Raw genomic sequence first — 25,085 nt, 5'->3', positions numbered from 1 at the left:
TACACTGCCCTGGGAAAACCAGGATGCTCACTCACCCTACTCACCACCGTTAGAGTGAGGAAGCTCTTCCCCAATTCCAAACCAGATCTTTTTTGACAAAACATGAACCTGTTTCAATAGCTAAGGGTGCCTGAGCGCATTCTGGGCCAGGCACTGTGTGAGGCTGTTCCATGTACTGGCTCACGTGACCCACACAACCCCTGCTATGGAGTGAATGCCCATTCCTTTCAGAAATGAGGAAACCAGGACTCAGAAAGGTGAAAAGACCTTGCCCAAGATCAATCCACAGCATCTGACTCTGACCCCTGGAAGGCGGTGTGACGACACCAGCAGGGGCTGAAACCCTGTCAGATGCCACAGGCCACTAAAAGTACAATGCAAGGCATTTCCTGCAGGTCCACTCTTCGTGGAAATGGACAGAAGCTGCTCAGCACCACTGAGGGAAGCCTGGGAAGCTTTAAAAATACACACTGTGTCCCCGATCGTCTGGTGCGCCCCACATGAGTAAGCCCACAGTGCCCACACCTGCACGGTGGGGAGCAGAGGCAGGCCCCTTACCTGGTAGTAGTAGAAAGGGGACAGGACGTAGTTCAGCATCTCCTGGTGAAACACAGGGGTGATGCTTCCAGACATGGGAGGGACCAGCCAGATCCAGTCTGCCGGGCAGCCCCCCCGCGACCGGTACTCATTCTGCATGTACTTCATGAAGGACTCTGCGGCTGAGTGATGGTCCATGATGGTCACATTCTGCTTCTAAATCAGAAGAAGGCAAGAGGGGAGTTGAGGGGTGGAGGAATCAAGAGGAGAGCCAGTTGGCTGTAGGACCCCCAGATGGATTGTGGGGAGACCTAGCAATCTGTAAAGTAGAAGAGCAACTCCATCTGGCCTTCTCCTTGCCTGCTGAAAATAGACATCCCAGTGGAAGGGACTTTCAGAGCCTGTGAAGGAGCTCAAGAAAGCACCATAGCCATGGTTGCCCATAGGTCCCATGGGGGGCTCCTCTTGACCCTCTGGGGGCAGCGTTCAGCTTCTCACACCCACGAGTGCCCCCAAACTCCCAGCAAATGGCTCTCTCTGGATGTGGATAACTTTTACCAGCACTTTTTTTGCGGGCAAAGAAAATACCATCTCAGTCATTTGCTGGTGGAGAGTTCCAAGAGTCATTTCCCTGGGGTCGTGGCTTTCTCAGTTAAGAATTTAGAACTATAGGGCGGCGCCTGCGCCTCAGTCAGTGAGGCGCCGGCCCCATATGCCGAGGGTGGCGGGTTCAAACCCGGCCCCGGCCAAACTGCAACCAAAAAATAGCCGGGCGTTGTGGCGGGCACCTGTAGTCCCAGCTGCTCCGGAGGCTGAGGCAGGAGAATCGCCTAAGCCTAGGAGTTGGAGGTTGCTGTGAGCTGTGTGAGGCCACGGCACTCTACCCGAGGGCCATAAAGTGAGACTCTGTCTCTACAAAAAAAAAAAAAAAAGAATTTAGAACCTATAGGTGCAGTGGCTCGCCCCTCTAATCCCAGCACTGTGGGGGGCTGAGGTGGGAGAATTGCTTGAGCTCAGGAATTCGAGACTTGTCTGAGCAAGAGTGAGACCCCTGACTCATTAAAAAAAAAAAAAAAACTCAGCCTGGCATTGCAGCGAGCCCCTGTGATCCCAGCAGCGTCCAGAGGTTGAGGAGGCAGGATGCCCACAGCCCTGAGCATGAGGGTGCAGTGAGCTATGATGCCATTGTACTCTGCTCAGGGCATAGGGTGGGACTCAGTCTAGAAAAAAAAAAAAACTACAAGGAAATAAAAAGTTTTTAAAATTGAAAAAAAAAAAGAAATTTTTTTTTTTTTTGAAACCGTATCACTTTGTTGCCCTTGGTAGAGTGCCATGGCATCATAGCTCACAGCAACCTGAAACTCTGGGGCTCAACCGATCCTCTTGCCTCAGCCTCCCAAATAGCTGGGACTACAAGCGCCTGCCACAACGCCCAGCTATTTTTAGAGATGGGTCTTGCTCTGGCTCAGGCTGGTCTCAAACCCACGAGCTCAGGCAATCCAACTGCCTCAGCCTCCGAGAGTGCTAGGATTACAGGTGTGAGCCACCAAGCCCAGCCTAAAAAAAAGAATTTAGAATTAGACATCTGTGTGCCGAGGTCTGAAGCCCTAGGAGAACTGCAGTGTGTGGAAGACAAATCTCCTACAGCCTGAAATTAGCAGCTGCAGGGTCAGAGCCCACCTGGAAAGATCTAGCAGGAAAGCCACAACTCTCGAGGTCTGGGGCAACCCACTCAGTCAGGAGACAAGTGTGGAACATAGTGCTTCAAACTCTGGCTTCTTATTAGCCACGTGACCTTAAACTCTTAGTTCCCCAATTTTCCTAAGCCTCAGTTTCCACATCTGCAAATGGGGATCATTAGAGTTCCTACAAAATGAGGGTGTTGAAAGGATGCAATGAGTTGATAAAAACAAAACATGGTAAGTGCTTAAGAAGACTCAGCTGCTATGTTTAGATATTATGTCCATCTTCCAGGCACTGTGTAAGGCACTGGCATTACAGAGGGGAAGACACAGCCCCTCTGTGTTATAGTCTAACTAGGGGAAGGAGGGAAAGTCAGTCATTGTCACATGGCCTGAGGGAAGCCATGATGGAAACCAGCAAAGGTGCTGGGGAGGGCAGAGGAGAGGACATATGCTGGACAGAGGCCCCGATGAGAGACGAAGGACCTCAGGAACAGCATCTGAGAGGAGGCAGGTCTTGAGAGAGGGGGACAAGTGAGCATTCCTGGACAAGGAAACTGCACAGGCCACGGTGGGGATGCCAAGAGGAGGCAGCGGATGTTGGACCCAGAAGGCCCAGTCACGCCTTGTAAAATTGTGTATATACAGATATAGCAACTCAGGGGCCAGGCCGGCTCTCAGCTGAGAAGCTGATGATGACAGCTATGACAATGATGTTCACCGTAGCGGATGACAACAAAACTAAGGCTTAGTTTTGCTATGGGCCGGGCGGTGCAGCCAAAACTTTTAAGTGAATTTTTACTTAATTCTTACGATAACCTGGTGAGTGAGGTACTACCATTATCTCCATTCTACGGAGGAAGAAACAAGGTCAAGTCTTTTGAAGTTTATCCTGAAGGAAGGTGATGAGGAAGTCCTGGAGACTCTCAGCAGTACGGGGACACGGTCAGCAGTGGTCAGGAGATGGTTGAGGTATACAGATTTTCTCGGACACATCCACATCCTGCCAGCGTCAGAGCTGGCGCTGGGAGTCCCCAGGAGCCAGGATGTGTAGTCCATGACCAGCCCTTCCCGAGCCTCCCAGGGGTGGGGAAGGTCTTCCTGTTCCTTCAGCTCAGCCTCAGAACCCCTCCTCCCCCACCAAGCACAATATTGGTCTGCCTCGATGGTGACCCAGCTATCACATCCTTGGCCCAGCTTAATGCCTGGCACATGACAAATGCTTGGGAAAACTTTGCTGAATGAACAAATGACTCTCTATCCAGTTGTCTGTTTTCCAGGGCTTTCTATCAGCTTTGTGGAGAGTCCCCACTTCTAAAGGAGTACCTTCACACATCCTGCGCCTCCTTCCCAAAGGGAAGGGAAGTGTTTATATAAGTAAGAGCAGTGGATGGACCTGAGGGCTCTATCCCACACAGGAGCCACCGTGCTGTATAGGAGTCCAAGAGGTGGATACATAGGGAAGCAAGACCAACCACCACTCTCGTGGACATGTACTTTTGGCCATTCATTCTTCTAAGATATATTTTTCCTTTTTTTTTTTTTTTTTGAGACAGAGTCTCACTATGCTGTGGCATCACAGCTCACAGCAACCTCCCACTCCTGGGCTTAGGAAGTCTCAGCCTCCCAAGTAGCTGGGACTATAGGCACCCACCACAATGCCCGGCTGTTTTTTCTTTCCTCACCTTCCCTGAGTGCCATTTACTTATAAAGCCATGAAAAATTGATAGGTACCAAGAACTTCAATTGGCATGAGCTCCTAATAAGGATATCCAAGGCACTCTTTCTTTTTTTTTAAAGGACTCCTATTTAAATTATGAAACACTGACTAATTCAATTCAAATGGATAAACTTAAAAACAGAAAACAACCTGACTTGTTTTGTTGTAGTTGTCATTATTGTTTAGTAGGCCCTGGCTGAGTTCAAATCTGCCAGCCCTGATACATGGGGCCGGTGCCTTACCACTGAGCTATGGGCGCTGAGCCTTTCTAAGACGTATTTTTTCATCCACCATATGCCAGACACTCTTCTAGGGTAGAGGCACAATAGTGAACAAGAGTGCCAAGGTCTGTACCTTGTGGATCTTATGTTCTAGTGGGTGAAACAAAACAATAAAGAGAGAAAGAAGTATTTGTACTATATAATGCCAGGACCAGTGTGATGGAATATTATGAAGAAAAATAAAGCAAAGTTAAAGGAACAGCAGAGTGAGACAGGACGGCAGTTGGGTGAGGGTGTTGTTTTACATAATGGTCAGGGAGAGCTTCGTTATGGAGGTAGCAATGGAGACCTGTATGAAAGGAGGGAGCTGGTCATGGGATGAGTTGTAGGAAGAAGGTGTGGGCAGAGGGAAAAGTAAGTGCAAAGGCCCTGTGGTAGGAATCCTCTTGGTGAGTTTGAAAAACAGCAAGAATTCCAGCACAACACACTGGACAGAGTGTTTGGGGGTAAGGGCCGGACTGGAGCTGCTGGGGGATGAGGACATGCAATGAGATCTTTTAATAGTTTTGTTATAAAGAGGAGCAAAAAGAATTAAGCAGTAGCTGCAGGGAGACTAGGGCTTGGGAAAAGGGATTTGGTTAGCTATTCATTTATTTTTTTGAGCTGGGAGCCAGGACAGCCTGTTTGTACACTGTTGGGATGATCCAGCAGAGATGGAGACACTGACAATACAGAGAGAGGGGACAAACATTTTCAGAATGAAGTCTTTGCATCGTTAAGAGTGGGCAGGATTCAATGTCAAGTGCAGGCATCAACCAGGCTTGGGAGGTGAGGAGTCGCCTGCTGCCAGGTTGCAAGAGTGTGCGAGAGGGTGTATTTATCTCTGTAGCCTAGCACCTAGGACAGTGCCCGGCACAAACTGGGTGTTCAATACTTGTTTGATGCATGTTTTGACCTAAGCAAAAAGAACACCACACATACCTGGAAACTATAGAGCACAGCGATGTTGATCTCGACAACAGCCTGGTCCTTCCAGAGTGAGGCCAGCTTGCGCGTTTCCAGGCCCATTCTTCTGCCCACTTCCTACAAAGGCAGAGTAATGGGGTTGAGTCAGCCCTTGGGACCCAACCACAGGCCCACACCTCTGCCAGCCCAGCGGGCAGCCCTTGTTACCTCCAAGATGTTGTAGCGCTGGACATCACAGAAGTCCCGGACTCCAATCTCGGTGCCCATGTACCAGCCATTGAAGGGACACCCTGGGAACTCCAGGCCGCCCACTTCGAGCAGCATATTGGACACTGCAGGCAGGGCGTACCACTTTAGCCCCAGCTCCCGGAACCATGTGTACCTGGCAGGGAGACAGAGCCAGTTGCCACTGGAGACCTTCACTTTCGTACCTCCCCCCAGAATAAAAGAATGAACCAAGAAAAGTCTTTTCCAAGAGCTCATCTCTAAGATCATTCCACCAAAAGAGGGGCTTTGGTCACACGAGGTATTGTTCACTAAATTATGCCCTCACTCACTCCTTCATTCACGCCAAAACATACTAGCATCAAGCATGTGCCAAGCCCTGAGCTAAATGCCGAGAATCCAACACAACCTAGTGGTTAAGACTCTACTGTCAGAAAGCTGGGGTTTAAGTTCTGCCTCATCAACGACCAGCAGTGTGACCTTGGGATGTATTTTAGCCTCTTTGAGCCTCAGCATCCCCATCATCAAAACAAAGAGATTATAGCATCAAACTCACGGGATTACCATGAGGCTAATAATACCATTCATTTGCCCATTGATTTATTTCACAAATCTTTATAACTCTATTCCAAACACCCTCCTGTTTTGGGGGATATACTGGTAAACAAAAAAGAAAAGATCTCCCCTCTCAAGGAACTTCCAGTCTAGCGTCTAGGCTCTAGACCAGTGATTTTCAACCAGTGTGCCATGAAAATTTTTAAAGATCATTAATTAAATTATTTTCAAAAAAAGTTCAAAACATAGTAAGTGTATTCTTTTTTTAACTCCTTTTTGGGGATCAACATAATTTAAGTGCATCATGGAAATTTAACTATAGGTTCAAATGTGCTGTGAGATAAAAAGTTTTAGGGCGGCACCTGTGGCTCAAGGAGTAGGGCGCTGGTCCCATATGCCGGAGGTGGCGGGTTCAAACCCAGCCCCGGCCAAAAACCACAAAAAAAAAAAAAAAAAAAAGTTTTAAAAACACTAGACTACAAGAGGTAAACATATAAAGAAGAAATAAAAGCAAGCTGATGTGTTGGACAGGGAGTGAGAGTGCCTGCTCTGGGTTTGGTGGTCAGGAGAGCCTTCTCACGGGGGGGTGATGTTATAGGAAATACTTTTTGACAAGAAGAAATAAGTCTTGAAAATTTCAGAGAAAAGCGCAATATCAAGTAGAGGGAATTAAGTGCAAAGTACAAGTGCAAAGGCACTGAGGTAGGCCTGAGTTCAGTATATTCAAGGGATAAGAAGAGCCCAGCCCAACACCTGCTAGATAGTGAGTCTCAGTGTGTGGAGGTAGTTTTGCAATTATGAGAACTGCCTAGCACAGGCCTAAACCAGCTGGGCTCCTGAAGTCCCTACACTCCCATATTCCCACCACAGTCAGGAGAGGGACAGCTGAGAGACTGGGCAGGAGGGCAAATGAAGGCTGGCCTCCCCTCCTGAAGTCACTGCTTCTCAAACTTCCAGGGCCCAGTCCATCTAAGCCTCTGTTTCTCCTTCACCATCAACATAGAAATCTGAGGTCTGACACGAAAGTGCAGAATTGTTACAGAATGTGCGGGTGACAAAAGGGTCCTGGAAAGATAGTCTTCTGGTGTCACTAGCTGCTGGCTGAGCTTGTGAGGAGGTGCAGAGAGAGGCCTGGGGGCTGGAAGGCCTGCATGCTGACTCGCACCCCCATGCCCTCAGCCCGCTTACTTGGGATGTTCCATGGGCACTTCAAGCACGAGGTCAGGCGGGATTTCAAAGAACTCAGGGTCATGGCCGTCAGCCTGCAGGACGAGCGGCACCACATCGAAGCGGCCATACTTGGGCTTCCAGCCGAGGTCGATGCACAGCTGGGGAACAAGGCAGGTCCGGTGAGTCTACAGGCCAGGGTACCTTGTCTCCTCTGGGCTCTACCTTATCACCCACCATTGAGCTCCCTGCCCAAAGAGCTGGGGCTGGATACCTGGGTGAACTCCACGTTGGCAGGGTCCCCTCTGATGGAGCCATCAGGCATCTCGTAACCAGCATATCGGATGAGCTGAGCGTTCCAGACCCGGAAATCATGCTTCCCATCCCTCCGCTGGGGGAACACGGTGATGGTCGACCTTCCCGGGACAGAGACAGTGCTGTTTACCACCTGGCTGGCTCTGGTGGGGCCCAGCCATCCACTGCTGGCCCTACCTGCCCCTTCTCTCTGCCCCTGTGCCCAAGCTGACTGAATCAGCTCCATACCCTCTCCACCTGCCCACCTTCACTGCCAGCCCAGGGCCTGCCCCCTCAAGGGAGCCCTCCCGGCCTTTCCCTTACTGCCCAATGTTTCTCTCCTTGCAGTTGACTTTGCCAGATGCTTGAGCACTGCATGTGGAAGGCTCAGAGTGGCCAGAGGAGCATCTCAGGAGCTTAGTCCCCTTTACCTCCAGCCCCTCCCCCATCAGCCCCTTGCCCCCCCAAGCCTAGTCCTATACAGGGTCCCATTAAGTGGCACTGAGTATTTGCTGAATGAATGGCTGAATGAGCTATTTCATCCTATCAGCTGTGATCTCTTTGGTTGGGAGAGGACGGTAAGGCAGGGGGTGTGGGGTTGGGGTGGGCAGACACAGCGAAGAGCAGTGACTGTCCCACCTCTAAGAAAAACACCATGCCAGAGCCATCAGCTGGAAAATCAACATCCCATCTCCCTGAAGAATGGGGAGTCTGACCCTGAACATCAAAAAAGTTACTTCTTAAATATCCTCCATCCCTCCAAATGGTTCCAGGTCTGAAGGAAACCACAGAGGTGGACTACCGTGGGGGCCGGGCTCGCTGCCAGGTGTCCAAAGAAGCCTGAATTTTGCTCCTTTTTCTTTCTCTCTGGCTTCTCCTTGAACTGGAGATGCCTCCCCTAGACCCCCGAGCATCTTTTGGCTAACACTCTGGGGCAGGACAAACCAGGTTGCAGCCCTGGGAGCGGCCCACCCACCTGATGTTGCCGTTGTTGGTGGCATAACGCAGGTGTCTGCAGATGTGTTCAAACATTTCCCGGGCGGTGGAGCAGTTCCGGGCATCGAAGACCTACACAGAACCCATCCAGATCATGCCTGTCAAGTACTGCATGGACAGAGCCTTCGGGTTGATCAGAAGTCACTAGGGACCGAGGGAGCCACCCAAACACCCAACACTGTGCATTCTGACACCATGCAAAAGTGCATTCTCCTCTCTGCACCCACAGCTGCCCCGGCTGTCCTTCTTCTCCACCTAAGGAGCACAGGCAATCCCAATCAGAAGACCCCAGCAAGACCAAAATCCCCAGAAAAGTTGACTTGACAGTGCCATGACTCAGGCTTCCCACAGCCCCGTCCCAGCTCCTTTGCCACGTGAACACGCTTTCCACAGCCACAGTTGGTTTCACTAGCGTTTCTAATTGATCTCTCTGACCAAGTGTTTTCGATATTACCCCAGGGCAAGTTATTCCCCAACAAAAAGATGGCCTGGGAGGCTAGGATAAATAAAGTGTTCTCTTGGAGTTAAGAATTCAAACATTCAAGGTAAACAACCTCTCTCTGCAGCACCAGGGCGTCAATAATACTAAAAACAAGGTCATCATTTGGTTTCACGGCCATGTGTTGTCTCCCGAATTTAACACAAGGGAGAATAGTTAGCTAGAAACCTGGGAGGATGCTAGACTTCTGGAGAGGGACCCCAGAAGCCCCCATCTCATGTTCAAAAGCGAGAGGACCCAGGGCATTGGCTCCAGGGAGGCCTGGGCATAGCTCTGTTCATCTGCTCCAGAGCCACCCGCTCGGAGCCTGCCCACCTCCTCCCTCTCCCGCTTGGGTCTAAGGAAATTCACCTGCAGGTTGGACCACTGGATTCTCCCAATGCAGCGAGGGGCGTTGCGCCATGCCTGCTTGGTGGCAAAGATGAGCTCATCTCCTGTCAGTTGGTAGGTTCCTGTTGTTTCTATCTCCTTTGTCACCGCTTCCACCCTGGCCAGATGTTCCTCTATTTTTGCCCTGGGGGACAGGAAGAGATCAGGAAGATCAACAATGAGAGGGCCTTATATGGGGATGGAGTCCATCCACAGAAGCAGGAACTAAAATAGGACACCAGAAGGGCAAGATGTCTCTCACCGGAGACTGACCCCTCTAGGGCTGGCTTCACGGACCCCACACTTAGCTAAAAAGGGCCCCGTGCTTAATGCTCTGCTGTCCCCATCTTGAAATTCTCAGTCATTTTTAACCAAGCAGCCCATATTTTCATTTTTACAATAGGTCCTACAAATTACGTGGCCTGTCCTGAGGCTGTGGGGATGCTGGTTATTTCCAAGTGTTTTTTCTTTTCTTTTCACAGTTTTTTTTTTTTGGCCAGGGCTGGGCTTGAACCCGCCACCTCCGGCATATGGGGCTGGTGCCTTACTCCTTTGAGCCACAGGTGCCGCCCCACCCAAGTGTTTTTTCTTTCACCATATTTATCTCAGCAAGAGGTGCAATCCTTCCCAGACACTTTAAAGACTCAGGGGAGTGTCCCATTAAGCCACAGCACTGTCCTGCTTCTCTGTTGGTCAAGGGAGTGCCTGTCTGCTTTGCCATGGCTAGAAGAAGAGGCAGCCCTCCCGCAGCCACGCTGGTGGATGGAGCACTTCCTATGAGCCAGGCATTGGTAAAGCCACCCACGGAGAGGCTCTCCCTGGGCCTGTGTGGGAGGGACTTTTGTGCCTGTTTTATAGTCAAGGTTCTCAAGGCTCTGGGAGGCTAAGCACCAGGCCCAGGGCCATAAGCATGGCAAACAGTGACATCAGGACTCAGACCCAGGCCTCCCTGACACTGGATCTTGACTGCCCACACTGTGGCCTTCCACCGTCCACCCCAGGGGGACTGCAAGCCCTGAGTTGTGCAGTGTCTGTCTACCTTTCCTGGGGAGCCTGGTGGCTGGGACCAGGATCCGGGCATCAGGGTTCAGCCTGCCAGGGACCAGAGCCTGCCCAGGAAGAGGCTGTACACAGGGTGGTTCAGCATCATAGCCTCTCTAAATGGTGCTGTTTCTCAGCCCCGGAATGGCTCCACCAGCAACTCCACATGCAGTTTCCAAACTTGCTTCTCTCCTCCTCTGCCAGACTTCAAAAATGCCCAAAGGCAGGGGCTCAGTCAGAAAGGCTTTGACACACGCACACACACACACACACACACACACACACAGAGCAACCTTGAGATTTCCAATCAGCACCAAAGGCTTTTGAAATAGTAACAAACAAAACTATTTAAAGAATGAAATCCTGATTAAGGAGAGCTGGACAACTCAGAACAAAATGGCCTTTCTGTGGATGGAGAGTGTCTCAACAACTCTTCCTTGGTTAAAGAAAAAAGCACAAAGACAAAACACTTGGTGATATTCATCCTCAAGGACACCTTTGCCATAGGAGCTGCTGGGTGACGTTGGAGCTGCCCTATCGCCAGCAGACTCCCTCCCCAAACAAAGCTCCCAGCAAAATGCCCCACTCTGTACCCAACCATGAGAACAGCAGCCATCACCGTAACACTGATGTCTTGAACACACGCGGCAGTGTCATCATGAATGCACAAGACAGGATTGTTTCCTACATTTGCACCCAGTTTCTTTAGAGTTTTAGCTTTTACTACTGTTCTCATACAGTCACATTTCTGAGGCACTAAAAATGCTATGATGCCTATTAGCTCCAAAAGAAAGGGGTGGCTTCCATCATTCATGAGCAGATTGGAATGTCACATTCAGCAAGTCACAATCCCTAAATATATTATAATTCTTCACTTACAAAATAATGACTGAACCCACTCAGGTGGCCAAGCCTCAGGTTGCTAGGGTAATTGTGGGAATGGGCTGCCATTCCTTACTCACACCACCAGGGCCTGTTGCGGGGTCCAAGGTATGTAGTTGTAACTGAAAAATAGAACTTTGCCTGCCTGGGCTTCAGAACACCCACTGATTGCCTTTCAAACATGAGGAAGTTGGGAACCTGTGGGGCCAAAGCGCCAGGCCCTAGAGCACTGGGGGTAAAAGCCAGGGATCAGGTCCCAGACGCCTTAGTTCAAATCACAGTTCTGGGGCTCCAGAAGGTGTGACTTGGAGCAAGTTACATCTCTCCAACTTCAGCTTGCCTATCTGTCAAATGGAGCTACCAATCTCATAAAGACACGGTGAGCATTAAATACAAGTGACTTGTGTGGGGTTGTGCATGTGCTGAGTGCTATGGACCAGTGAAGCCCACCCAGGAAAATCCCCGGACCCCAAAGGGCTCATTAATTAGCAACTGAGCTGGGAGACCAAGGTCTGAATTCTGCAGTCACCAAGTGCTTCCGTCAAACCTCTAGTCACACAGCACACGAAGCAGGCCGCTTCCTAACAGGGTTGTCCCCAATGCGGGCTGTACACAAAGACCTGTCCCTTCCCTACTTCCCGAGATTCTGCTGCCCTTGGCCAAGGGGACCCTGGCCTCGGTATTTTGCAAGCTCAGGAGGTGATTCTATATATAGCCAGAACCACTGCCCCTAGAAGGTGGGAGCTTTTCTGGAAGACTCCAGGTCCTCCCAGCTCAGACATTAGGGTTGTATTAAAGGGGAGATGAGACCCCACCCCAAGAAGCCACCCTTTCTGCCATGGGGTCCCAGGTACACTTCTGTGGCTCACTCCATATAGGGCGCTGCCACATGAGCCGATGCCCTGAAAAGCCGCTTCCCTCCTAGCCTACAAAACAGCAAATCCATTCAACCATTCTTCTTTGCAATCTCTGTGTGCATTTTTAAAGTTTTAAAGGACCCTAAATTACATAGTCATGTATTTATATTTTAGATAATAGTTTAGATGTAGTTCAGATAATATAGTGTTCGAAAAACATAATAACAGCTAAGACCTGTGCTATGCTTAGTAAGGGCCAGGTGCTGCTCTTAGCCCTTTACATTCTTTAACTCATTCAATCTTTATACATTCTTGCATAGTGGATACTATTATTACCACTATTTTCAGGCAAGAAAATTGAGGCAGAGGGCAATAAAGTAACTTGCCCAGGGACTTATTCACCTCACAAGGGGCACAGCTAGCATTCAAACCTGGGTAGGCTGCTTCCAGCACCCCTGCGCTTATCCATAATGCTATACAACCTGTTATCCTTGAATGTTTAAAATTGTACGTGTTGACAATAAAATTAGCAACTGAGAATTTAAAATCTTTGTATTCCAGGGCATGGCACCAGGCTGGACCATACCGAGTGTCTGACGTATGTTTGTCAAATGAATTACTGATTGACTATATAAAGGAAGGATGCCTAACACTGTACTCATGGAAGCATCATTGGGTAGGAAAAAAGAAAAGAAAGAAAACTCCAGGAATGTAGAACCTTCTATGTCTGTCCTCTCATGTGGCCTGGCTCCTTGCCAGGACTTGGTGACATTGGATATGTCACTGGGCTCCATATGCACACCTAGAGGCTTGACTAGGTGGTATCTGAGACCCCATTCTGCCTGAAACACTTTCTAATAAAGGGGTCCATATTAATTCATAGTCAAGGTTTCTATGTAACAGAGAACTGTTCTAAATTTAATCTGCACAGCAATCTTACAAACCAGGTTCCATCATTATTCCCACTTTGCAGATGAGGACATTGAGGCACAGAGAGGGTAAATGGATCCCCCAAGGATTCAGCAGTTGTTAACAGTGGAGACAGGGTTCAAACTCAGACTCCAACCCCACACTTTCGACCACTATTGCCAGACCTAACTTTATCCTGTGATTACAAGAACCTATTCCAGGGTTTTTTCCCTGGAACCACTGCAAATCTGGGAAGGAAAGGGGTTAGAGGGAAGTGGGTGGGGATAGGAGAGCCTAGGGGAAGAGCGGGCAGGCAGTGACCTGGCCAGAAGCAAGCCTTACTCTTTGAAGGAGCTGTAATACTGGTTGACAAATTCAATAGCTTGAGGTAGAAGCTCTTCCGGAGGGACAGGCTTGTCCCTGGGTCCTCTGGTCATACTTTTGGGGTTCATGATGGATCCCAGGCAAGATTTGGACCTGCATGTTAAAGTCTGGAAAGAGAGAGGCAGGCAGTGAGGACGGGATGTTTAGCTTAGCAACCATCTTCCTCCAGGGCCAGCTGTCCTGTCCATCTCTTCCCTTCTCTCTTTTGGCTCCTCCAGCTCCCCGGACCTCCTCTCCACCTCGATGGCACCTCCTCTGAGGTCCACCAGGCTTTCTCCCACCCAGATCTCCTCTTCTGTACTGGTTGAACCCCAGTGGGTGTGTGTTGGATCTGTCCCCCAACCTTGGGCTCAGCCTCTGCTTCTAGTCTGCCCCAGATCCCTATACTGTGGCTCCCGGGGAAACACAATATTGGTATCTAGCCAAAACAAACTGAAATGAGAGGGTGTGAATCCCAATGTTATACGATGGCACATACAAAAAAATACCAGAAGGAAGTACACTCAAATGCTAACTGTGGTGATTTGGTGGTGGTGGGGTGGGTAAGAAATCACTGTTTTCATGGTCTTGCAATTGTCTGTTCTTTCCCACTTGACAGCCACGCAACCATAGAATGTATTCTAGCATTAGAATAAGAAGCTTAGACGACAGGAAGGAGCTTTAAAAGACATTAAATCCAACCATTCCCTGGATGCTTGAACCCTTCTGCAATCTCCCTGGCAAACTGCACTTGAATCCTTCTGGTGACAGGGAGCTCACTACCTCTTGATGAAGTTCGGCTGAACTTTAAGCAGTTCTGCTAGAAAATTCTCCCTGATACTAGGTTGAAATCTGTCTAAGAAAGATGTTAATTTTTCTTGTAACTGTCTATCTGACCTTCTGGATTATCCATTACCCATTAGGGTGCTTAACAGGGAGGTGGCATCATTTACTTCCTAATGTCACTTGTGAGGCATCTGAGTCTTTGTTCCTAGAACCCGGTGCCTGAGCAGAGGATTGTCTGGGTGGCCCAGGGGGACATCTGTTTGATCCACAAAAGCCAAACCATTTCGCCCATTTGGGACAAAGGTGGTTCTCTTACCCCTTTGGCCTTGTGGTGAAGCGTGTCTTGGAAAGTCATCCCATTGCCCCAGTTTTTGATCCTCACATGCTGTGGACAGGCCAATGGGGACACATCCAAATTAACCAGGGATTCTGGAAATTTCTGCCAGGGGAAAAAAAACAAACAGGATTTTCTAAATGCCTCCAACCCCAGGACCGCGGGTCTCTCCCAGGCCCTGGGCTCGGCTCTGGCTGTGATGGGAGGGGGAGCTGTGGGTGGTCACACAGGGCAGGGTGTCAGCCGTGTCTGTCCCCCATCCCAGCAGCCAGCCTGCCTGAGCCAGTGTCTGCTCAGAGCCCCAGGTGCCTGGGCCACTGGCCAGGCATCTCTCCTCACCCACGGCCCTGCCAAATGCTTCCTCAGAGGAACTGCAACGGGGGCCTAAAGTTCGATGAGAGGGAGATGAGTGCCGCAGCCGGTACTGCCAAGGACAGACACCGGGACAAAGAAGAGTGCACCACTGCCTTCCTTCCCAGAGGGTCGAAGGATATAAATCCCACCCTCTCTCCCCTCCTATCCATTTCTCTGGCCACTTCTCTGGAATGCTGAGGTTAACAGCACTTTGGGAAGATGGAACCCACAGGACAGAAGCTAAGTGCCAGTGCCCTGGGTGTGGGGGGGCACCATGGCTTGTGGCGCTTTCCCAAAGCCCTCCCTCTCTCCCTCCTGCCCCCCCCCACCTCCGCCCAGCTCCCCTGTCTGGGACTCTCCACTCACTACCGAGACCCCAGCTTCCCACGCCCTCCCGCCTATCCTCCAAAAGGCTGCTCTGCCTGCACCTGCCCGGGTAAGAGAGGAAGGGGCTTCCCACACCCGTGTGACTCACTGACCTTGTCTGTCCCTGTGAGGGGCTGAAGGGGCTCATTCTGGTGCTTGCCCAGGCTGTGACACTTGGGGTCATCCTGTGTCGCTGGACTGTGAAAAGGAAATAGCCACCATGAGATGGTGTATCTGAGGGTGGAGGGGGATCTCAGAGTCCCCTCTACCAGCCCCCTCATTTGACAAATAGGGGAAGTGAAGTCTAGACGGTGGGAATGAATTGCTCATGGCTTCCAGGCAAGAGGTTAGGGAGGTTGTGGGTCAGACAGAACCTCCCCACAATTGGCACCATCCCCACCTCCCCTCTTCCTTTTTCCCTCGCCCCCAACAAAGCCAAAAAGCCAAGAGCAGAGCCAGAGTTATTGGTCCAAACAGTGGCCCACAGAGGCTCTGGGAGAATGCCCCCGACCCCAAAGCCAAGTACAAACACGGCACAGGGGCCGGGTGAGGGAATGGCTCCATCAACCTTGCCCACCCAGGCCAGCAGCATGGTCCAGCAGTCACTCAATTTCTTATTTAAAACATTTCATTTCCCAGTGGCTCACACTTGTAATCCCAGCACTCTAGGAGGCCGAGGTGGGTAGATTGCTTGTACTCAGAAGTTCAAGACCAGCCTGAGCAAGACGAGACCCCGTCTGTACTAAAACTGGAAAAATTTGCTGTGCATTGTGGCGGGCACCTGTAGTCCTAGATACTTGGGAAGCTAAGGCAAAAGGATCGTTTGAGCCCAAGAGTTTGAGCTTGTTAGTGTGAGCTATGATGATGCCATAGCACTTTACTGAGGGCTGTCTCAATTAAAAAAAGAAAACCACTTAATCTAGCCTCGTTTATTTACTTATTCTACATTTTTATTATGGAAAATGCTCAGCATACAAAAGTAGAATAATGTCATAACCTTCCCTGGGCCCTTCACCCAGATTCAACCCAATTCAAGGGTAATCAACACATTCCTGACCGTTATTGTAAAGCAAATCTAAGACAGCATGTCATCTTTACTGAGACAAGCATCTTCTCAAAATACTTTTGAAAGGACTCTTTAAAAAAATATATTAGTTTTATGTATTCTAAAACAGCAAGTTGCATTTAAAGAATTTAGCCTTCCTTTGAAAAGTTCTAACAGCCTGAAATGGTTCAGAAGCTGTTGGTTCTGGTTTGGGATTTCAGGTTCACTCTGCAGACCAATGTCACAGGGAAAAGACCCGTGAGCCCTCTCTGCCTGACACGTGTGAGTGCCCCTTTGATAGTCACCACTCACACTTGCTCCCCTCCTCTCCTTCCCCCAGGAAGATTCTTCCTACTTGGGCCTCTTAGTTTGAAAGCTTATTGTGCTCCATGTTTTGGGCAGTATTTTCTGGGCTGCTCATGCATGACCATCAGAGGGAGGGGGGTTGCAGGGCGTGACAAGAGTCTCTCATTTTCTACTTCATACATATAGATGATGTTGAAATGTGACCAATGACCATGCATTGCATTTATTATTCGAAAAAGTGACGAAATGTTTTACAATTAACAATCAACTACATACATGCTCTAGTAGCATTAAATGATTTATAACTACAAAGAAACAGTGTCTCTTTAGGAGGAGGTTAAGTATGTATCAGTGATTCAGAAGCCCTGTAATGGGCTCTCCAGGTGGCCAACGATTATCACCTGACAAAGATTGATTCTTGCCCAAAGTTTAATCAGACCCCTGAATCTTCTAGTAGGCCCATCTGTGCACTGTCTTGTGAAATCTAGTTTTAGCAAAAGAATGCAGGTGAATCAGTTTAGCAAGAACCCCCAGCCTGGATATCTGATCACACTCAGTATCTGTTCAGCTTCCTCTTCCGTCATCATCCCCCAGGTGAGGTCTGATCACCTGGCCTGTCTTTAGCAAGAATCCTGGTGGTTTGGGTTAGCCAGAATCTGCTCGATCTTTGGTATTTCCTCATAGAAATTTTCTATTCACTGACCCCGCTCAGCTCCTTGGCTATAAATTCCCACTTGCCTGTGCTGTGTTCCTAGTTGAGCCCAATCCGTCTCCCCCACCATAAGACTCCATTGCAACAGTCCCTGTACCTACTGAGACGGTCCTGTTGAATAAATCCTTCCTTACCATGCTTTAGCAAGTATCATTGAATAAATTTTTTCTTTAACACACCTCTGGTCTGCACTAGTGTCCTCCACCAGAAAAATAGCCAGTATAGGATAATCTGGACATTAGGAACAGGTAAACCGTGGCTGAGCAGTCATCATTGGGCTGCTTAACTAGGAAGAAGTTTTGGGGTTCCCAGAGAGACAACGCTTTACTGCTTCTCTTGCTCTTTTGCCATTACCCAATCTCCCACCCTGCACCTGCTCCTTCTTTCTCTTACATACTCCTGAAAATGGAATTGGACAATTTCAGAAGCTTCAGATCAGAAACATTAACTGGTCCACAACATTTCACTTGAGAAACAATGTCCTTGTACGCTTAACATAAACATTTACCCCAAATATTATAAGGCATCATCTTAGAAAGTTGCCTGAGGCCGGACACGGTGGTTCAGGCCCGTAACCCTAGCATTCTGGGAGGCCAAGGTGGATGGATCACCTGAGCTCAGGAGTGCAAGATCAGCCTCTGTCTCTAAAAACTAGCCCGGCATTATGGCAAAATGACACCTGGAGTGCCACCTACTGAGGAGGCTAAGGTAAGAGGATTGCTTGAGCAAGAGTTTGAGGTTGCTGTGGGCCATGACACCACAGCACTCTACCAAGGTGACAAAGTGACACTCTGTCTCAAAAAAAAAAATAGTTGTCTGAGAATCCACTATACATATGGCTCATAATTAGCATGACCCCATCACCTAGGACCAGATGTTCAGTTGTATCTACTCGTCCACAACTAATGGAAACGATGCCTCATATTGTATATGGGTTCTGATGGGTACGTGCGCACAAGCACAGAAAACACCCCGGGCCAGGGGAGAGGTCAGCAAAGGTTAACAGCAGTAGTCAGGGATGACATCATAGGTGATTTAAACTTTACTTTTCTGTGTCTTCCAGCTTTTTACAGTGGCCATGAGTTCTTTTCATAATTGAGATGTTTTTAAATTTGAAAAATGAATAAACAAAGCTTCACCCAGTCTCTTTTGCCCCAGTTAATACATTTCTTTTCTTTTCTTTTCTTTTTTTCTTTGAGACAGGGTCTCACTCTGCTGCCCAGGCTAGAATGCCCTGGCATCAACCTAGCTCCTGGCTCAAACGATCCTCCTGCCTCAGCCTCCCTAGTAGCTGAGACTACAGTATTGTAGTAGAGACAGGGTCGTCTCCTTCTTGCTCAGGCTGGTCTTGAACTCCTGAGCTGAAGCCATCCTCCCAGGTTGGCCTCTCAGAGTGCTGGGATTACAGGCCTGAGCCACTGAGCCTGTCCCAGTGCGTTTTTTTGGACTTGTTGCTGGGAGATAACAGGACACGAAGGACCTGGATACTTGTTTCCAAATCACTGCCTCGTTTATCCCCGACCCTGAAGACACTCATGCAATTTGACTAAACCCACATCTGTGCCCGGTCCTGCCACCAAAGGGAGTGTTGGGAGTGTGGTGGCAAGCTTAGACCCAAAACTTTCCGCAAGTCCTTGAGAGACTGAGGCCGCCTGAGGTCAGCGCGTGCGGCTAGTCCGGCTTGTCTGGGACTGACCGCGGGGCCTGATTTCCCTGTGCTTCTCACTCCTGCCCCCAAGGATGAGCGATGGCACCTTGGGAAATGGATCTTACTTGTAAAACAACTTCTTTGCTCTCTCAACCTTACCTGATCTGAAGAGTGTAGCAGCCCCAGTGCTGGAAAATCTAAGCAGCTCCCAAGTGCTGAAACGTGCACAGATCAGCCGGCACAGACGCCTCCCCGGCTCCCAAACTGCAACCTCACGTGTCAACCACAAGCACCCAAAGTGTGAAAACTTTCAGCGCACCCTCAAGAAGCCACAGGGCGAATACTCCGGCCCTCCCATTTTCTTGGGAGAGGCTGAACCGCCCGCCTCCCCCCAGGGCGCACGCGGCCGGCCCACTGCGTACCTGGCTCGGCGGGGGCGGCAGGCGGGCTTCGGTGGCCGGAGGAGCCGGCGGAGGAGCCGGCAGAGCCGCGGCCCTGCGGACTCGTATGCCGCGCCCAACCCGTCGCGCATAGCTCCAGCTTGTCCCAGCGCAGCTCCGACGGTTCCCAGCGCCCCCCCTCCGCCCCCGCTGCCTCCCTTTTATCGCTCGGACCCCCCAGCCCCCGCCCCGGGGCGGAGCGAGCGGAGGAGCGGCCGGGACTCGGGTCAGCCCGCGTGCGGGTCGCCCCCTGCAGCCACCGCCGCGCCCGCGCCCTCACCTCGCCTTCCTCTGAGCAGTCCGCACCCCCCACGGCCCGGGGCTCCAGCGAAGTTTAGATGCCCCTGGACTGTCCCTGGGATAGGAGCCGAAGGGACGTCGGGCCTCGGGTTTGTTTATTCCCCAGAAATATAACCTTAATTCATCGGAATTACTCCTATTGTAGCCTTTGTAATTGGCAGAGCAAACTTCCTGCCTGTTGTTTCATCTGCTTCTTATAAATCCGGTCAAGTAGGTGGCTCTATTTTGTTCTCTCCAGGTTATTGAGGCAAAGGGAGACCAGAGGGGTTTGGTATCTTGCCTAAAACCGCACAGCAGCCCCAGGGCCACAGCCTGGGCCAAACTCTCTCTACCTGCTATATTATGCTGTTTTTCCCCCTACAAGTTCTAGAAAGGAAACGAAACAAAACTAAAGACTTGGGTGACTTTCTCACGGGCTGAAGAGTAGATTAGAAGTCCCCTCAGGCCCCCTAGAAGACACAGGGCCTCCTGACTGTATCTGGAAGTTGCTCTTTACATTCTCACATTCCCAGCAGGATAACTGGTAGGTGGTCCAGACCCAGACAGGGAAGCAGCCCTCAACCTCAGAGTGCATGTTAAATCCCAAACGCAAATTAAAGTGGAATGGAAAAGGGTACATATTTATTCCAAGCCAACTGCAACCCAGCTAGCAACCTCTAGCTGGACTTGGCTCTGAATTCCCTACAACTTCACCTAAATGTTCCCAAGTTTGCCTTTGTCTCTCAAAGACACCCAGACACCCTATGCTCACTCCCTAACTATTCATATAAAATCATCACACAGAATAGATTCTTAGCTTTGTTACACCAGAAGAGATTTAAAAATTACTTTTTGGAATGAAAATATATTAACTGGCTACTATTGCTTTCAGGATGAAATCCCCTTTGCACTGCTGCTTCCTTTTCCGGTAACATCCTCCCTGCCCTCCTGCCCTGGATGGATGATGGCAGTCTAGTTGGGCCACCTCCTCCCAAAAGCCTCCCCCACCACTCCTTCCCACACCACAGCCAAGCACCTCCACGACCCGATGTAAGAGGTCCCTCTGCCATGGTGCCAGTGCACACACACCCTGCCACCTTGTTGACCTCACCGTCCCACCCTCCCCCTTACACATCTACAAAACTCTTTAACACTGAATCCTTCGTGTGCTTCTCCCCAAAACAGTAGAAAAGCATTCTTTTCCTCCATTTACTTCCCAACAGCAGGAACTGAGACTCTTTTCTCTGTTCCTTTTTCAGCCTAGCGCATAGTAGGCCCTCAGGGAGAGCCCATAAAGGTATGGGCTTGAATCAAACCTCAGCTCCACCACTTTCTAGATAGTGACCTTGCGTAAATCACTCAACCCTGTAAAACAAGGATAATAATAGTTCCTGCCTCATTATTGACACAGTAATGAGGACTTTATAAGTGTTATCTATTATTTTTAGTAGCAATGTATGCAATGAATAAATGGCTCAAACAATTCATTGATACATAGAAGGGCTTCCCTGATATCTGAACTCCCAGCATAGTGCAGGAGGAACAGGTACCAGCATATAATTGTACATGGAATGGAACATGCCCAGAACCAGACTGCCTAGATTTGAATTTCGGCTCTGTCATTTGCTAACTATAAGATTTTAAAAATGACTTAAACGTTCTGGGCATTAGTGCCCTCATCTCTAAAATAGGAGGATCACGGAAGTCCCTTCCTCATGGATTGCTGGGAGAGTGAAATGAATTAATGTGTGATGTTTTCTGTTACCTCTGCTATCTGATTGGTGCCTTTCCACCAGCCCAGGCCCTGCCTAGGATCTGAGTTCAAGTCTCCTGAATGGTCCAAAGATACAAGTCAGTCCTCAGGCATAACTGGCAGTGCTGTCAGAGGGTATAGGATTAAGGGCTAAAGGCTCAGGCAGCACTGTAAGTGTTTTGAGAGGAGAGGGATTCAGGATGATCTCTAAAGACAGCAGGTGGATTGGGTCTGGATGAGCCCAGGGGAGGAATATGGTGTGCACAGAGGGGAAGCTGAGGCAGGCTGGACTGGGCAGGAGGCATGGGCCTTCTGTTTGGGTAGGGTAATCACGCAGAACCCTGCAGTCAAGCCTCAGTGTGGCAACAGGCAATGGAAAGCTACTGCGGACTCTAGAGCAGGAGCATGGCTGACCAGAAGTCTGGCTGGAGAGGGGAAGGTCAGAGCCAGCGCAAGGCGCTGCTGCTGGGAGGCCAGCTGGCAGGGGCTGCGGTGGAGAAAGAGGGAGGAAGGGATGAAGCCACTGCAGTCTGCAGCCTTTGAGTCTGAAGTGCCAGCAGGGCATCGTGGTCCCTTGGCCTCCTCGGCCACCACAGCTGGACTACCTGGTGGCAAACATTCTATCCTCCAGTTCACCCTCCCACCTTGACTGTCTCGCTCAGAAATCTACAATGGGTCCCTGCTGCCGAGAAGAGTGAGTCTAAATCCCCTCCCCTGCATTCAAGCCCCCAGTGCCCTCGCCTGGCCTGGCCCAGCCCTGGCCTCGGCACAGTCGGCTCTCTTCTGCTTCTCAGCCTTTGCTCACTTGTCCCGCTCCTGAAAGTCCTCCCTCCTTCTCTGCTCCTCTCCACACTCTCCCCACTCTGCAGAGTCCACCTCCCTGCTGTGAAGCCCCAGAGGGGACTCTGTTTAATGCATAGTCACATCCTAGCTGCCAACAATAGCAACAAAGACAATTATTTGTTGAGCACTTACTTTGTGCCAGGCACTGTACAAGTTATATCTCACTTAATCCTTGCCACAACCTTACCTCTTACAGATGAGGAAAGTGAGGCTCAGAGGGTAGGAGACTTGCTAGAGGTCACAGGGCTACTCAGCGGCAAAGACACTTGCTCATCCCCACGCCCATGCTCTTAACCATAGGCGTTTTCTGCCACCTCTGACAGGTATGCTAAGGGCTGCCAGGCTGCCCATCCTGCCCGTTCTGGTCTATGGAAAAGGCTCCTCCAGGACTGTGCGGCTAAAATACTTGCAAGCTATGCACCCAATCAAGGGCACCCAATAACCAGAATCCACAAAGAACTCAAGCAAACGAGTAAGAAAACATCAAATAAACAACCTCATTAAGAAGTGGGCAAAAGACAGAAACTTTTCCAAAAAAGGTAGACTCGTGGCCAATAAACATATAACAAAATGTTCACCATCTCTAATCGTCGGGGAAATGCAAATCAAAACCGCAATGAGATATCGCCTAACTCCGATGAGAATGGTTTGTATGCAGATGCTGGGGTGTGTGGAGAGAGAAAGGAACTCTTATACGCTGTTGGTGGGACTGCAAACTAGTACAACCTCTATGGAAAGAAGTGTAGAGTTTGAGTTTCAACCTCACACAACTAAAAGTACCTACATTTGACCCAGCAAACCCACTCCTAGGTATTAACCCAAAGGGAAAAAAAAAGAAATTGTGTATATATATATATATATATATACACAAAAAAGATACTTGCACTCAAAAGTTTATAGCAGCACAATTCACAATCGCAAAGAAGTGGAAACAACCCAAGTGCCTTTGAATACACGAGTGCATTAATAGAATGTGGCCTATGTATACCATGGAGTAATACTTAGCCATAAAAAGGGAACTCTGATATCTTTTGAATAACCTGGACAGAACTGGAGACCATTCTTCTAAGCGAATTACCACAAGAATGGAAAAATCAACACCACGTGGGCTCACTATTAAATGCTACGTAACCCATTAACACGCGTGGGTACCTATGGTGGTGAAACTCAGTGGAAACCATGCAGGTGAGGGGAGATGGGGACAGGTAAATTCACATCTCATCGGTACAATGCGTGCTATCTTGGTGATGGGAACACTTACAACTTTGACTCAAACTGCACAAAAGCAGTTCATGTAACCAAACGTTTGTACCCCCAAATATTCTGAAATTAAAAGAAAAAGATGGGAACTTTGGTTTGATCGGCACGATGGTCTTGACTTGTCTTTCCATATGAGCAAGCCTCAATCTCCAGCGTAAGGCTGTGACCTAGCATCTCTGGGAGCCGGTCCCCAGCCAGTTTGTTGACTGACTAATTCCCTCAGTGCTGCCACGCATCTGGCTTGCTTCTCTTACAGGCTGCGGGATGAGAGACAGGAAGAGTTTACTCTGTGGGTTCAAATTCTGATTCTGTAATTACCCATCATATCAGCTGGGGAAGTCATTTTTCCCTCTCAGAGCATTTATTTCCTCATCTGTAAAATGAGACAATAGGAACTGCCGCCAATGAGATCATTTGAGTTTCAAAATAAGTGCCCTATTGAGCCCTGGCGCAGAGCAGGTGCTCAGTAAATGGTAATGAACTCTGATGTTTACCAAGCGCCTGCTACACGTGGGCACATTCTCACCTCCTCCGCATCACGCTGGGAGGTGGGTCCCTCTGGGATCCTCACACTCAAGGTGCGCACATCTGAGACTCAGGGAGATTAACTCGCCCTGGGTCACAGAGCAGTGAGAGGCAGCATCAGACCTGCCAGCTCGGCCCAGTGCAGGGCTTGGGTGCAGGGCGTCTGGCATCCTGGTACTCCTCACTGGGATGATACTCAAAAAATTCAACACACAGTGAGGCAGACACGCTGGTGACTCAGAGTGGACACAGGCCAGCACACCACCTGGATGCTACCATAGGGCCCTCCTACCTCCCCTTCTCACGCCAGGTCCCTTCCCATGCTCTTCCCCCCGAAGGAATCTCAGGGGGAAGAGCATGGGAAGGAATATGGCCTATCCCTTTCTTCTCAACACAGTGTCAAGTACAGTGAGGTGACTAATAATCAGTGGCTGCAGCCAATTCCAACAGAGACATCCAAGAAGCAACTTCAAGATGGGACCTCATGTGAGAGGTCAGGAGCAGAAGGGAATTCTGAATTGTCAGCACAGGGAGGGTGGGGATACGGTGGGATGGGTGGTGAAGGGCACCGGCGGGAGGTGGCCCCAGGGGACGCTTACCAGGACATAGGCCAGGGGGCTGTCCTCCTGTTGTTGTTGATGTCCTTTTCCTTGTTCAAGCCATACTGGCAGAGTTTGGTCCGGAACAGAAACTTCCAGGGACAGTCCATCTCTGTGGCTTTGCAAAGCAGGTCACTTCTGTGGATTTAGACTCAGGTGCTCTTCACTGTGGGGCTGAGGAAGGGGGAGCAGACAGTGAGGGGAAGTTGAGAAGAGGTTACAGAACTGGGCTTTCTCAGTGTGGTTTGCTGACTCAAGAACCAAGATGAAGGCCAGCATGAGCCATGAGCAGCCACCTCACCAACGCTTTGCAACCTCTGTTCCTATTTGGGGGTTGGATTTGGTGACCCTACGGACATAGACTGCAATTCCACAAAGCACATAACAATCTAAAGTCAAAAGCTTGGACGTCAGCAAGACCACTTAACAAGGATAAGCCGAATGCCCCCAGGAGCATCTTTAGTGGGATGCACCAGCTCCCCTGACCCAGGCGAGCTTCATCACTGACCTGAGGCGAAGTGAGGAAGAAACATGGGGCCTTTGCCTGACCCT

General features: G+C 49.7%; 1 protein-coding gene across 1 annotated transcript in view; it reads right to left on the bottom strand.

Moving 5' to 3' along the window:
* NOS2 (nitric oxide synthase 2) overlaps positions 1 to 24,707 on the bottom strand; it is a 40,003-nt gene extending 15,296 nt beyond the window's left edge. Inside the window, exons 1-11 of the mRNA XM_053568861.1 lie at positions 24,534 to 24,707; positions 15,237 to 15,321; positions 14,386 to 14,508; positions 13,263 to 13,411; positions 9,214 to 9,376; positions 8,344 to 8,435; positions 7,348 to 7,489; positions 7,095 to 7,234; positions 5,334 to 5,508; positions 5,142 to 5,243; positions 559 to 753 (exon numbers count right to left, since the gene is read on the bottom strand). Coding sequence (XP_053424836.1) covers positions 559 to 753; positions 5,142 to 5,243; positions 5,334 to 5,508; positions 7,095 to 7,234; positions 7,348 to 7,489; positions 8,344 to 8,435; positions 9,214 to 9,376; positions 13,263 to 13,411; positions 14,386 to 14,508; positions 15,237 to 15,321; positions 24,534 to 24,643 — 1,476 coding nt within the window. The 5' untranslated portion in view covers positions 24,644 to 24,707. The remainder of the gene's footprint in view (positions 1 to 558; positions 754 to 5,141; positions 5,244 to 5,333; positions 5,509 to 7,094; positions 7,235 to 7,347; positions 7,490 to 8,343; positions 8,436 to 9,213; positions 9,377 to 13,262; positions 13,412 to 14,385; positions 14,509 to 15,236; positions 15,322 to 24,533) is intronic.
* Between the last annotated feature and the right edge of the window lie 378 nt (positions 24,708 to 25,085).

The sequence above is a fragment of the Nycticebus coucang genome, chromosome 18 (genome assembly GCF_027406575.1).
Source record: "Nycticebus coucang isolate mNycCou1 chromosome 18, mNycCou1.pri, whole genome shotgun sequence".
NCBI classification, from domain to species: Eukaryota; Metazoa; Chordata; class Mammalia; order Primates; family Lorisidae; genus Nycticebus; species Nycticebus coucang.
This window is presented reverse-complemented; position numbering and strand designations above follow the sequence as displayed.